This window comes from Rhinoderma darwinii, chromosome 13 (assembly GCF_050947455.1).
Source record: "Rhinoderma darwinii isolate aRhiDar2 chromosome 13, aRhiDar2.hap1, whole genome shotgun sequence".
In the NCBI taxonomy this organism is placed as follows: Eukaryota; Metazoa; Chordata; class Amphibia; order Anura; family Rhinodermatidae; genus Rhinoderma; species Rhinoderma darwinii.
This window is the reverse complement of record NC_134699.1, coordinates 19,938,538-19,952,528: the sequence shown is the minus strand read 5'-3', so window position 1 is coordinate 19,952,528 and position 13,991 is coordinate 19,938,538. Positions and strand designations below refer to the sequence as shown.

At 44.8% G+C, this 13,991-nt stretch overlaps 1 protein-coding gene across 1 annotated transcript; it reads right to left on the bottom strand.

Annotated features, from left to right (window-relative positions):
- Positions 1 to 259: 259 nt before the first annotated feature.
- Positions 260 to 11,356, bottom strand: P3H4 (prolyl 3-hydroxylase family member 4 (inactive)). The gene is made up of 7 exons (XM_075846800.1): positions 10,397 to 11,356; positions 6,098 to 6,247; positions 5,703 to 5,874; positions 4,773 to 4,901; positions 4,176 to 4,321; positions 2,670 to 2,756; positions 260 to 1,025 (listed from the first exon to the last, which is right to left on the bottom strand). The coding sequence occupies exons 1-7, from the start codon at positions 10,862 to 10,864 to the stop codon at positions 882 to 884; spliced, it is 1,296 nt and encodes a 431-aa protein (XP_075702915.1). The 5' UTR covers positions 10,865 to 11,356; the 3' UTR covers positions 260 to 881.
- Between the last annotated feature and the right edge of the window lie 2,635 nt (positions 11,357 to 13,991).

The following is a 13,991-nucleotide window of genomic DNA, read 5'->3' as shown; positions in this document are numbered from 1 at the left end:
CGACAACAGGGCAACGAGCGTTGAATGAACCCTTGTCTGCCCGATAACCGCCCAGTGTAAACCCCTCTTTAGAGTTTGCTACAAATCTGTCTCCTGTTCTCACTGTTTGCTACAATGTATCAGTCTGGAGTCAAGGGTGTTTAGAGAACATTATCTAGATTGGATACAATTGTAGTACATTGTTTAGCCTCTGGACAAAAACAAAATTACCCCTTTCACTGATCGCAAGCAGAGCTCTTAAATGATGAGAAATTGATGATTGAATTGAAACAAAGTATATTAGAAAGTTACCAAACTTTTCATTCTATAATGGTAAAGCTTTATTTACATAAAACTGGAAACCCCCTTTTTTGTTATTTCCCCCCATATCAATTAACATATTATTCTCCTTTTACCAATTGAAGACGTTTTACCCTCACACAATGCTCCTGGGTGTGTCCATCTCTTGCATTTCGCAAAAATGCCGGCATGAGCCTACTGGTCCTGGGTATGATATATATATCGTGGCCTTCAGATTAGTCTGACTCATACAAAGAGGACAGGTATGGATTAGTCCCACATTTCATGAAGAAGGGTTTGGTCCGTCAATGCACTGCGAGATGTCTGGGGTACATTGGCACATGGCAGCTTGGTCTCGGTGGAGGCATGGACTAACTTGTCCAGATTTTTCCCCCAAAAAAGGAATGTTTGGCGACGAATATCCTCATATTCTAGGGATTTGGGGATATCCCGGATATGAGATAAGAAAAGCATAGCTGCTCCTGTCTATTGTATGTATCAGAGTTGCGATACCAGATGCAGCCTATGGACAAGAGTGGCGTTGTTTTTTTAAAATCCCATATAACCTCTTTATTGGTCCACCTCACGGTTGTCACCTACATTCACTCTGCTTTGTCTGCCTGGTCCCCTTTAGATTTGGGTTGTGTCCACCACTCGGCATAAATCCCTTCTTCATAATCGCCTTCCCCTTCGAATTCTGCATCAGATGGGGGCGGTTCTGGGTCTTGCAATGTTCCAATTTCAACCTGCAATAAAACGTCTGGTGAGTTCTGGTGCTGATCTGTTCCATTGCTGGAGGATGAGGCTTTTTCCCCATATCTGCCCACGACTCATCATAATAAACACTGGTGAACATTGCCCTTATTCATATGTGCATCATAATATATCTCCATAGATTGGACCCGGTCTATTTTTGAGGAGGAACAAGGATCTGCTTCCGATACCAAAACGGAGTTGTGCAGTAAACAGACACAACTCCGGGATCCACTTATGGGTCAAAAGTTTTCCTCCGGATAGTGCGATTGCTGCTCCACCTGCAGATCTCATGTAAGAGACTTCAAGAAACCAATCCACTAAAACCAAAAAGGCGAGATCTATCTGGCGCCACCAAGCAGAATCGTAGGTCAAAGGATCATAAAACCAATTTTTTGATCAACGTACAATGCGTTTCGAAGTCGGAACCTGATGAATTCACACCGGCTTCGAAACGCATTTTACGCTGGTTAGTAAATGGTATTACGAGCTTTATGATTTCTTGCTCTACAATTCTGTCTGGTGGCCTTTTTCGTTTAGGTTTATTGGCCAAATCTGAGTGAATCTAAAAGGGAAGCTCCTAATGTGACCAGAGATGGAGCTTTAAAGGGGTATTCCGGCTAGAACAAGTTACCCCCAATCCGTAGGATAGCCGAGTACAGCGTTCGGCTATTTCTGGCGCTCCCATAGAGAATTAATAGAGTGGCAGTGCGCATGAGCGACCTGCTGCTCTGTTCAAACGGGAACGCTTTTGCTTGTGGAACTACAAGTCGAACAACGACGGAGAAACATGCCGGTGGGAAGTGAGACGGTCTCTCCGCATACAGGCCGTGAGATCTGTAGATCCTCTGAGGACAATTTTGGACTGTTCTTTCCAATAACCGTCTGATCGGTAAAATGATTCTTTATTTGTACTTAACATTTTTTGATTGGTGGGGGTCCAGGTGCTAAAAACCTCTACCAGTTGCGGGAACACAGGTACAAAAGCGCAAAGATGAGAAGTTTGCCACTCGGCACTGATCAGCTTTTTCCCCCTCTGCTAGGAGAGGCGAGGTTAGCGGTGTGTATGCTATAGACTATTGGTGGGGGTCTCAGTACCTAGACCCCCACCAATAAAAACTGACATTCACCAACGAGATTTTGCCTGTAGCAGATCACTACTTAAAGTGGTCGTATCGCCCTATTATGGCATATAGACGTCAAAGGACCCTGCTATGTGAGCCAGAACGGAAAGCTGCACTGTAAGCGTGGCTCCCTCTATGGCAGATCGGCCTTCTATGGACGTCCACTCATCTGAATGGCCGCCATGTAATGCTACTTTTAACCTGCAAGGGCCAAAATTATTAATGGAGAACAGCTCATAATACCGGCCTAGTTTTAATAAAGGGGTTGTCTTTACATCCCCTTAAATTCTGCCTTCACTAAAAACTGATATCTGGAATCTAATTGGTTGTCCTGGGCAATGACTTTACTTTTTCTTTATAATTGGTTACCATAGGCAACAGCTCCACTTTTTCTTTCTTGTCCCTTGCTCCTGTGATTGCAGGCTTCCATAACACAGATCCTTCAGTACATCGCTTGAACTTCTATATTTACCTGGTCATAATTGCCGCTTCTTAAAACTGAATTATTTTTACCTCATCGTCATCTCGGTGGAGAAAATCTCGGGCAAACTGCAGCAACTCCTTGTGCCGGGCGGTCTGGTTATGATACCTCAGAGCTTCCTGTTCAAAGAGAAAAAGAAAGTCAGACGGGTTTATATTCAATAGAATTTCCCTAATCTGGCATTAACCAGACCGGATAGGTGCTGGATCATCAAACACGCTAGGTTATTGGGCTGCCAGGAAAATACATGTGCCTATTTGATAAGAAACTTTTGGGGGAGACTTGAGGCTAAGCGCCACCAGTGTGAGCCAACTAACAGCGCCAGAAAAGTGCCCCCTCATATCCAGTGCCACCTCAATGCCGTGTGCATTGAATTTCAGAATAGGTCTTCATTTATCGATATAGAGCTCAAAATTCCCTACTTATCTCTACCCCAGGTAAGCGACGCACGCGCACCGGACCATCCACATGAGGAAAAAGAAAGCGTGAATCATCAGACCAGGCCGCCTTCTTCCAAAAATATATGGTCCAGTTCTGATAGTCGCGTGCCCATTGTAGGTGCTTTCGGCAGTGGACGGGGTCATCATCGGGACTGACCGGTCTGCGGCTATGCAGCACCAAACGCAGAAAGCCGTGATGCTCTGTATGTCGTGACACTTTCCTATCATAGACAGCAGTAACTTTTTCAGCAATATCTGCTACAGTCGTTTTTCTGTGGGATCGGACCAGGCGGACTCGCCTTCACTCCCCATGTGCATCAATGAGCCTTGGGCAACCATGACCCTGGCTCACCAGGTCTCCTTCTTTGGACCACTTTTGGTAGGTAATAACCACTGCATACTACTAATACCTCACAAGACCGGCCGATTTGGAGATCCTCTGACCCAGTCGTCTAGACATCACAATTTGGCCCTTGTCAGTCGCTCAGACCCTAAGGCTGGGTTCACACGACCTATTTTCAGGCGTAAACGAGGCGTATTATGCCTCGATTTACGCCTGAAAATACGGCTACAATACGTCGGCAAACATCTGCCCATTCATTTGAATGGGTTTGCCGACGTACTGTTCAGACAACCTGTAATTTACGCGTCGTCGTTTGACAGCTGTCAAACGACGACGCGTAAATTGACTGCCTCGACAAAGAAGTGCAGGACACTTCTTTGCAACGTAATTTGAGCCGTTCTTCATTGAACTCAATGAAGAGCAGCTCAAGATTTACGAGCGTCACAGACGCCTCGTATATTACGAGAAGGAGCATTCTCACCGTGTGCACATACCCTTACACTTGTCCATTTTTGCTGCTTCCAACACATCAAGAACTGACTGTAAATTGCTGTGTAATATATTCCACCCCTTGTCAGGTGCCATCGTAACGAGATAATCGGTTATTCACTTCACCGGTCAGTGGTTTTACCGTTATGGCTGATCAGTGAGTAAGTCAATGCATTTCTATGGCGATTTTGGATGTTGCACGGAAAAGAAAATAGTTCGGTCATTTGGAATCAAATGGATAGTGGTTCTGGGTGGGTTAATGTTACCTCTCTAGGGTTGAAATCCGTATCCTCAAGGTCCCACTTCTCCTTGTAAAACTTGTAGTATGCCAGATTTTGCTGCATTACGGTATCCGTAGGGTCAAAGAGCATATAGCTGGACACACACTGAACCGCGTTCTTTACATCATTAACTGAAACATACGTGCGGAAGTTTTTATAATATGATTTTTGTATTGAATTAACAATGATATACAGTAAATAAGCATATGCAGGTATAGATCTCTCTCATATATATATATATATATATATATATATATATATAGCACACAAGAAGACAGCAGCACTCACTAATGAATAATCGACCAGGTGCCCAGCAAAACGTCCCGATCCTAGGACGTATAATGATATATAGCAGAAGAAAATTTGCAGCACTCCAACATGAAAAAAATGGTGGTTTATTCAATCCAAACTGACAGCAACGTTTCAATCCTACAATAGGATCTTTATCAAGCCTAGTGACACATCTACTCAGCAAGTTTGATAAAGATCCTATTGTAGAATTTTCTTCTGCTATATATATATATATATATATATATGAGAATAGTCAGGGAATTAATAAAATAATTGAAATGTATCACTTACGTTTATAATATGCAAATTGCAGGTAGTGATACATGGTCGCCACAAACTTTTGAACAAAATAGCCCCCAACGTTAGGAGTCAGGTTGGACTCACACTCCACCTTACACTCAAGGACATCAGCAAGATGATCTGAAAAGAGGAAAATATAGGAGAGTAAAATCACAGATAGAGTAAATCTCCACCTTGCAACACTGTTGTTTTTAGGTCCAACATTCTGTGTGAATTTGTTTCTTAATATATCATTATAGAAATCAGAGCTCTATTTTTCTCATGCAGAGCTCTAATTACCCTGTAGAGCCATAGAGTTTAATGATAAAATTCCGGTGGTCTGCGGTCACCAGTAGGGGGAGCTTGCTGCATACTGAGATTGATGTATGTTGTATGCAGTAAACACCTTAACTCCCCCTAGTGGTGACCACAGGCAGACATAATTTCATCATTGAACTCTATAGCTATTCAGAGGATTTGGGAGAGTGTAATATTAAAACGGACCTTCGACTGCTATAACGATTTATTAGGAAAGTGATCAGCACAGAATGTTGAACTTAACATTACACGGTTTCTCATTAAGACAATCTCTTCTCTAAAACAGCGGCTTCGACGATCATTGCAGGTCCAGCTTCTGGAACCCGCGGCTTCAGCTGGTCACAACTAGCTAAATAGTAGTATAACGTCAGTCAAATAAATGGCCGATCATGGGATGGGCCAGGTCTGCAAAAGTGGGAGCCACTCTTACTTGGCCGCTCTCCACTTTAGCTCATAGAAGGGGTCCAGAGCGAGCGATCCTCCTCTGTGACGTTCATAAGCCCTAATTGGGCCTGAGGTGTCTTGAAGAGATGGTGACAGACACTCATTATTTCCTGAAAGTGTATAATATGTTGTCACAGCTCCACCCCCTACAATTTAAAAAATACATTGGCTTTTTCTTACCTGCAACAGCCGGGTAGAAATCTTTAAACTCCCGCATTTCGTAGACACCCTCACAGCCAGTCAGACAGCTGTTGTACGCCTTGTAGTACAACGGCAAGGCCTGCTCCATGTCTTCAATACTGCGCCGAAAGTCTCCAGCATTGTAGGACTTTACGGCTTTGACAAACACGCCCTGTGGAGAATAAAATCCTCCATTGGAAATAAGTATACCATACGAGACAACCTCTTATGTCTAGATAGGTGGAGATCCAACATCAGTACTGAATGGACAACCGGGAACTGACCAGAATTCGCTCTTGTTTGGCCAAGCTTCCATAATTCTCCTCTTCGGAGTAGCACGATGTGTATCTTGGTAATATATCATTGATATGTTCGTTATCTGAAGAGCCTCTTACCTCATAGGGTTGAGCCTCTAGATCTATGAGAAACTCATCAACCTCCATTAGGGTCTTGTAGTAATTCATGTATCTCAGCGTCATTTCATGAGTAGGATTCTTCTGTAAGTAGGTTTGGGCAGCAGATACGGCTTTTTCCAGTTCATTAATCTAGAAGATATGGGGGGGGGGGGGGGAGGAGAAATGTGATATGTTATTCTTACTCATCAATGCATGGCCAATTTTAGGTGGTGGCAAACTTGGCAACTGCCCAGGGCCCCCATATCCTAGGTGACCCCGAGGATAGGAAATCCCGGGAGCAGAGTAAAATTATTCAGTTTTTTTGAAGGTGTACGGTGGTATTATTTGGGAATTGAATTGCAGTATTATGTGGGGATATTATGTGGGCGCTGTATATAATTTATGCACTATATGGTGGCATTATAGTAGGATAAGGAGAAAAGAGCCACGGCGCCACTTGGTATGAATCAAAGAAGGTGAGGTGAGAATAGGAGGAAATATATATGCTCACCGTGTGGTTTAAAAGAGTTCAGCGCTGGGGTCCACGGGGTAGCTGCTGCCAGATCCGAGCCGGTCGCCGAGGTGACCGCTTGGGTACGAGAGATGCAGGTAAAAACAAATGGATCTATATTGGCGCTGCTGCTTAACGTGGACAAGGTAAGTATCCTGAAGTCAAGTTTGAGTTTATGAAAACTGTTTAATCGCAACGCGTTTCAGCGCCGAACTGGATGCCTGATGAAAGCGCCAGTTCGGCGCTGAAACGCGTTGCGATTAAACAGTTTTCATAAACTCAAACTTGACTTCAGGATACTTACCTTGTCCACGTTAAGCAGCAGCGCCAATATAGATCCATTTGTTTTTACCTGCATCTCTCGTACCCATGGTGGCATTATGTAAGTATTAGAGTGGCAAACAGGGGTGGCTACTCTGCTTGTTGCCCAGGGCCCCCATTGTCTATAGAACCAGCCCTGCATATATGCTATGGAGACAGGCTTGACCTATGAACATATAAAAAATAATAATTTGGGAGATTGAATTTGAGACAGTCACTTCTGGCCCTTATTGACTATTCAAAAGACATTTTTTTTCCGGAATATTTTTATCATTATTTAAGTCTCCTCTTATCAGTGGCCAACATTGAATTGAAATTCAAAGGTGACAACCTATAAGTCTGCGGCTGTACGCAAAAAACCGACAATGCCAATATCTCTGTGAGGAAATAAAACACAATGACCAATATATTGTATGACATTTATAGGTTTTGGTTTTAAATTCTCTCACGTAAAAAAGGGATGAGTTGCAATACAAGACACAGCCTGTAGACAGGAGTGGCGCTGTCTAAAGAAAAAAAAACACAACTTTACTGGGGGTAATTTTTGTAGCGTAGAAAAGTCGCACTTTACTTGCAAAATTGTTGACTTTTGTGTCGTTTGCACGGCTCACTGCGCTTTCCAACCAAGTGGGAGGAGCTTAACAGAAGGGGTGGGGCCCACCTGAGCTTTACAGAAGGGGCGGGGCCCACCTCCGGCTCAACAAATAATTTACTATCATTTACGCCAGAAAGTGGCTTAAATTATAGCGCAAATCTACTCTTGCTCGTGGCTGAAGTATATTTGATTTTCTGGCGCATGGACAGCCAGAGATATGAAATAGGTAATAAATTAGGCGCATCTCACTCCAGCGATCTTTATATAAAGACTGCCGCATAAAATGCAGACAGGGTCCCAGTTTTGTAGTGATCAAAGAGGCAGATATTTTTGAGGATGTCCTGTCCGTAATCCCATTGAAAAACACTATGGTCAGTTTCTTCGCTTGAAATGGCTGATAACGGGGAATAATAGATTGCACATTTTAGGTTTTGGGTCCCTTTAAGCAGTAATATCCAGCCCAGATGGATTTCTAAGTGGAGTTTTGCAGGTTAAAGCATTTTGGGAATCACACTGCTTGTAGGATATGAAGTGTGCAGCCTCGAGAGGGGCATGTCTGGAGACGTGGCAGTCCCGACCTCAGCCGAGAGATCATGAAAACACAAAATCAGATGTGTTGCTGGCAATGATTAGCACATGCCTCCGAGATCAGGCGCGTACGTCCGCTGCATCCACCTTCACCCAGACTTTTTCCAATAAAACGGAACTTCTACATTAATTCAATTACCAGAAGATCATCCTAGCAAAGCACGACGTACTGATTAGAAAAAGCACGGGCAAAAACCATTTTTTCCCTTTAGACCTCCATAGGATTTTTGTCTCTTCAAATTCAAGGTGTAAGGCCCCATGACCGTAAAAAATCTCCGTAATTGCAGACCCTAATATGGGCCGAAATTACGGACCCGCTCGGTTCTATTGGGCGCGGACACCTTTCTGTATTGATACGGATAAGTGTCCGTGCCGTAGAACTGTGCTGGGAATTATGGAGCATGTCCTACTTTTCGTATCTTACGGGCCGTGCTCCTCTACTTAGTATGAGAACAGCTCGAAAATGCGGCCCACGGCGGTCGGTGTCCGCAATTGCCAGCCGTGATTACGGGCACGGCTGTGTGAATGAGGCATCAATGTGTGTTGCATTTTTTAATGGCGTTTTTCAGAATAAATCATGTGTTGCCAAGAGGAATCTTTTCATCACATGGTCTTTTAATCATATGATTGTTGAATTTCTTCCATCCTAAAGCTGGCCATACACATAAGGCTGCGTTCACATCGGCGTCAGGTTTCCGTTCCGACTTTCCGTCTGAGCTTTCAGTCGGAACGGAGCCCTGACTGAGACAAACGTAAACCATAGGTTGATTGACAGCTGACGCGCGAATCACGCGTGGTTTTCACGCACCCATTGACTTCAATGGGTGCGTGATGCGCGAAAAACGCTGAAATATAGGACATGTCGCGAGTTTTACGCAGCGCACTCACGCTGCGCAAAACCCACGCACTGTCTGCACTGCCCCATAGAGTAATATAGGTGCGTACGTCACGCGTGAAAAGCACGCGCGTATATTACGCTCGTGTAAATGATGCCTAAAACTCACGACATGTTCTATATTTCAGCGTTTTTCGCGCATCACGCACCCATTGAAGTCAATGGGTGCGTGAAAACCATGCAGGCCGCACGGAAGCACTTCCGTGCGAACTGCGTGATTCGCGCAACAGCTGTCAAACTCTGAATGTAAACAGAAAAGCACCACGTGCTTTTCTGTGTACAAACATCCAAACGGAGTGTCATAATGATGGCGGCTGCGCGAAAATCACGCAGCCGCGCATCATACGCTGATGTCACACGGAGCTGTTAAGTGAATTTTGCGCACGCAAAACGCAGCGTTTTTTGCGTGCGCAAAACGCACACGCTCGTGTAAATCAGGCCTTAGGGAGTGCCATCTATTCAGCAACTACTTACCTATATCATCTAAAAAAAAAAAAAAAAGTGTGACAACCAACATAACAAACATTACAGCTCCCGCACGGGTCGTCACCCAGCTCTCTCAGGCTCCTGAAATTTGCCAATGTGTTCTCGTACCACCGCATAACAGCAGATCTGCTTCTCAGGGATCAAAGCGTATGACAACCAGTGTTTGAACTATAAGGGTATGTTCAGTGTTTTCAGACATTATTCAAGCATTTTACGCCTCGAATTACGCCTGAAAAATCGGCTCCATTACACCTACAAACATCTGCCCATTGCTTTCAATGGGTTTTACGGTGTTCTGTTCCCACGAGGTGTAAGGGTATGTTCAAAACGCTCGAAAAATCGTAAGCAGAACGCCTCGAAACATCTGCCCATTGATTTCAATGGGAAAAACGCCGTTCTGTTCCGACGGGCCCTTTTTTACGCGGCCGTTTTGAAAAACGTCCGCGTAAAAGAACGGCCGCGAAAAAGAAGTGCAGGACACTTCTTGGGACGTTTTTGGAGCCGTTTTTCATTGACTCTATAGAAAACAGCTCCAAAAACGGCCGTAAAAATCGCAGCGAAAATCACGAGTGGCTTAAAAAATGTCTGAAAATCAGGAGCTGTTTTTCCTTGAGAACAGCTCCGTATTTTCAGACGTTTTTGAGTTTGTGTGAACCTTATTTTACGCGTCGCTGTCAAAATACGGCACGTAAAAAGACGCCCGCGAAAAAGAAGTGCAGGACACTTCTTGGGACGTTTTTGGAGGCGTCTTTCATTGACTCCATTGAAAAACAGTTGCAATAACGTCCGTAAAATACGCAGCGAAAAACGCGAGTTGCTACAAAAACGTCTGAAAATCAGGAGCTGTTTTCGCCTGAAAATACTGGTAAATAATATAAGAAAAGCATCACGGTCACGTCTCACCTTGAAGTAGGTATAGTGCAGGTACTGGTAGGGGTCCCGTCTCTGAAAGGCTTTTAGGGTCTCCTTGTCCGGGTACGGCTGCTGGAACACCGGCAGGGTGGCTTTACACTTTCTCAAACACACAGCCCGGGACAGGACCCGTCCGAACAACCGCAGCTCCAGCTTCCAATCGCCACGTTCCTCATCTCCCTGCAGTTCCTCCAGGCCAGGAATTTGGGATTCATCGATACAGCTCTGACCGCAGAAGGCTTCGCTGTCTTGGAGCAGTCGGTGGAGCCTAAGGCTGGCCTCTAACATACGACTAGCCTCTCGCCAGGACTGCGCCTCATACAGCTCCATGGCTTTGCCATAGGTGGGCTTTAGGGGTTTGATCTCAGAACGAGGAAAGCCTCGAAAACTGTACTGCTCATATTGCGAATGACTTGGGGGCACCAAGAAGACCAATATGCCCAAGAGGAACAGCAGCATGGTGGCAATAGCTGGAGGTGCCGGGAGAAGACAAGGGTCCCAGAAAAGTTTAGAAACTAGGAATAAACTTCTCAGAAAAGTTTTTTTATGAAGTAGGGACAAACTTTCCAGAAGAGAAAAGTTGAAGAAAATTTTTATAAAATATATTCTAGGGAAGGAGAAGCCTGGAAGGTCGGATAAAGCTTTTATAGGGTTCTGACACACAAGACGGGGCAGAGAGGAATGAGAGAACTGGAGGAAGACTGCCAGAAGAAGGGAAGACTAGCAGGGGGGCTGCAGGGTCTGCTTACTGCCAGCTTGGCGGTGACACTCAGAGGAGCTCCTTCCAGGCCATGCACTGGGGTGCAGATAGTCTGGGCTCCCTGTAGGATCTGGTTGGGATTCATCAGATCTTGCGGATCACATAGTCGTTCTCAGTAGATCTCCACTCACAGCGGCTACCATCTTCCTAATACAAATGTAGAAATACAAGGGAATCCACACTGAGTAATGTGATCTCAGCAGTCAGACGCTGGAATCCACAGGGTCTTAAAGAGCAAGTCATAAGTGCAGAAGAAAGAGAACAGATTGGATAAAAATTGCATAAAAACCGACAACAGAACAGATAAAAATTGCATGAAAAACCAACAACAGAACAGATAAAAATTGCATTACACTTTAGTATTTCCCTCCCCAAAAAAATATCATCAGTGAATAAAACCTTTGAGACATCGTCTCCTGTCGGGAAGTAAAAAAAATTCTGTTCAGACCTCGATTATATCTGTTTCTAGCTGGGTGAGAACCAAAATGGCTGCCACTGGTCACTTTACTTTCCAAGACGTATTTATAAAGGCTTTTGGCAGCAACATGGAGGTTGCCCAAAAACCAACCGACCAGATGATGCTATTAATTTTTGTAGTGCAAACATAAAGCGGTGGTTTTGTCGGCCCCGACGAGCAACTCCATCCGTTTTTGTCTTCGCCAGTTCTCACAATACGTTTTAAAGAAAATGTCATAGTCGTAGTCCTTCGCCTAGCCCTGTATCTAAATACCCTGGCCAAGAGTGGACGTCATCCCCTGGCACCATGGAGGCAGACCATGCAGCTGTAATGGGGCCTTCTGTACCGGGTGGCGAAGCCCACACATGAGGTGCCCCCATTTTGAACTTTGAAATGGGTCCCCCCCCTACGCTTAGACATGCAGCTGTATGACAGTGGGGGACGTATCACTGTATAAGATTCGCCACGCTGGTGACCCCAATTTATAAAGAGGAAACGTCTGTGTGCTCAGCAATGGAGAATTGTAGTTATTATTTGTCCGTAATTTATAACACCCGGGCTCCAAGTTACACAACAGCTTTGTTTGCACGGGTATTGCGTGTGAATTCTGGTGACTGGCACACTGGGGCAACATGCCATGTAGGAAGCAGTCTGGACCTGTGGATTGCCCCCTCTTCAAACCCACTATGGCTCCCGTGCCACTGAATCTGGATGCCCGTTTTAGACCTTATGCACACGACCGTGCATTTGCGGCTGCAATTTATCTGCGTTTTTGCATAAAAATTGCGGACCCATTCATTGCTATGGCCCCTTGCACACGACCCTGGTTCTCACGGATCCGTGCTGGGGCCTCGAATCCGGACTGCAAAATCTCAGGACAAGGTGAAATGATAATTTTTTGGGTGGATCCGTGAATCCTGATGACACACGGATGCACAACAAAAAATTTTTTGTGTCAAATGGACCTCAAAGGATCTGTGATTTTGCAGACCGCAAAACCAGAACAGTCGTGTGCATGAGACCTTAGGGCCCCCTGATACGTATGTTGGTGACCAAGTGGTGGAGTCCTCTAGATCCTAAGTTCTCTTAATAAGAGCAGCACAGTGTATGGTCATAGCCCTGGGCTAATGTGATGTCATTTCGTTGGGAAGGGGGGTACTTGGCATAGGAATGTTTAGATACACTGGTAAAGACCCTTGGGGCATTTGTCCCATTTGACCTCTAGATCAGGTCCTACTGATTCTCCCATTGAAATTGTACTACTACGTCTTGGCAGAGGAGATTTTAACCCCCCTCAGGAACATGACCCAGGTGGGATTTTAGTATTTGCACCACATAGACACACAATACACACAGTGCAAGCTTTGTCAGACATCTTGAATCATTTATTGGTGTGTCTCTAGCCAGCTGCAATGGGTGGTCCATCTGTTTAACCCCTTCCTCAGTCCTGTGTTCTTCCCCCCACCATTCAGTCACCACACAGGTCATTTACATGTCCCCAGGGTGCCAAATAACATCATGGTGACAAATGCACTGAAGATCTCTTCAAATATTTGAACAACTCTATGTGAGTGTAGTAGGAATGTTATACCACCTAGACGGTGCACATTCTGCCTCTCATGCAGGAGGCCAACGTAAATAACCCAACTTACTGCAAGATTATGTTTTATATAGTAAAATGCACATGTCTTACGCTCCTTTCTATGCAGGACTTCTAGCATTGTTCATCCTGCTCCTCCTGATTCATGAATAGAATGCTAGAACAGCAGTGAAGACTGACACTCATTGGCAGAGCACTAGGAAAGAGGGAATGAGGGATGCAACTGCATAACAGTACTGATTTATATACTATTTAGGGACTGTGAAAAGCTGAGTACTTAGAAATGGATAAATAGATTATTAAAAGGCTATGATGGATGGATGTTTTAAAAATATTTTTTTTCGGCTCGGACGGCTGCGGAGTGTCACCCGCGGGCCGCCCGCAAATCGAGGGCCGTGCACATTCATTTCTATGAGCTTGGACTGCAAAACACGGACGTAATAAGATTTGTCCTAACTTTTTGCGGTCCAGGCTCCTGGGCAATGCACGGACCGTGGAAACCAGATTTGCGGGTGGATTGCGCCGCAAAAACACGTTCGTGTGCATGGGACCTTACTCAAAGGAACACTCCAAGCCAAATAGATACACTGTGTTTATTCTTAATATAAGGTCTCAGGGGGCGGGGCATGACATAGAGATTCAAAGAACACCAGAGTGTGTCATGCTCCTCCCCCTCAGGCCCCGCACTAGGCATATCATAGTGTATTAGTTTTGCCCGGAGTGTTCCTTTAAAACAGAGATCTCCAACCTGTGACACTCCAACTACAAC

Coding starts and splice junctions, on each gene's coding strand:
- P3H4 (XM_075846800.1), bottom strand. CDS start 10,864: ATGCTGCTGTTCCTCTTGGGCATATTGGTCTTCTTGGTGCCCCCAAGT. Junction 4,902..5,702: donor TTTCTACCCGGCTGTTGCAG/GTAAGAAAAAGC, acceptor TCCTCTTTTCAG/ATCATCTTGCTGATGTCCTT. Junction 1,026..2,669: donor TCCACCGAGATGACGATGAG/GTAAAAATAATT, acceptor GTTTTATTGCAG/GTTGAAATTGGAACATTGCA.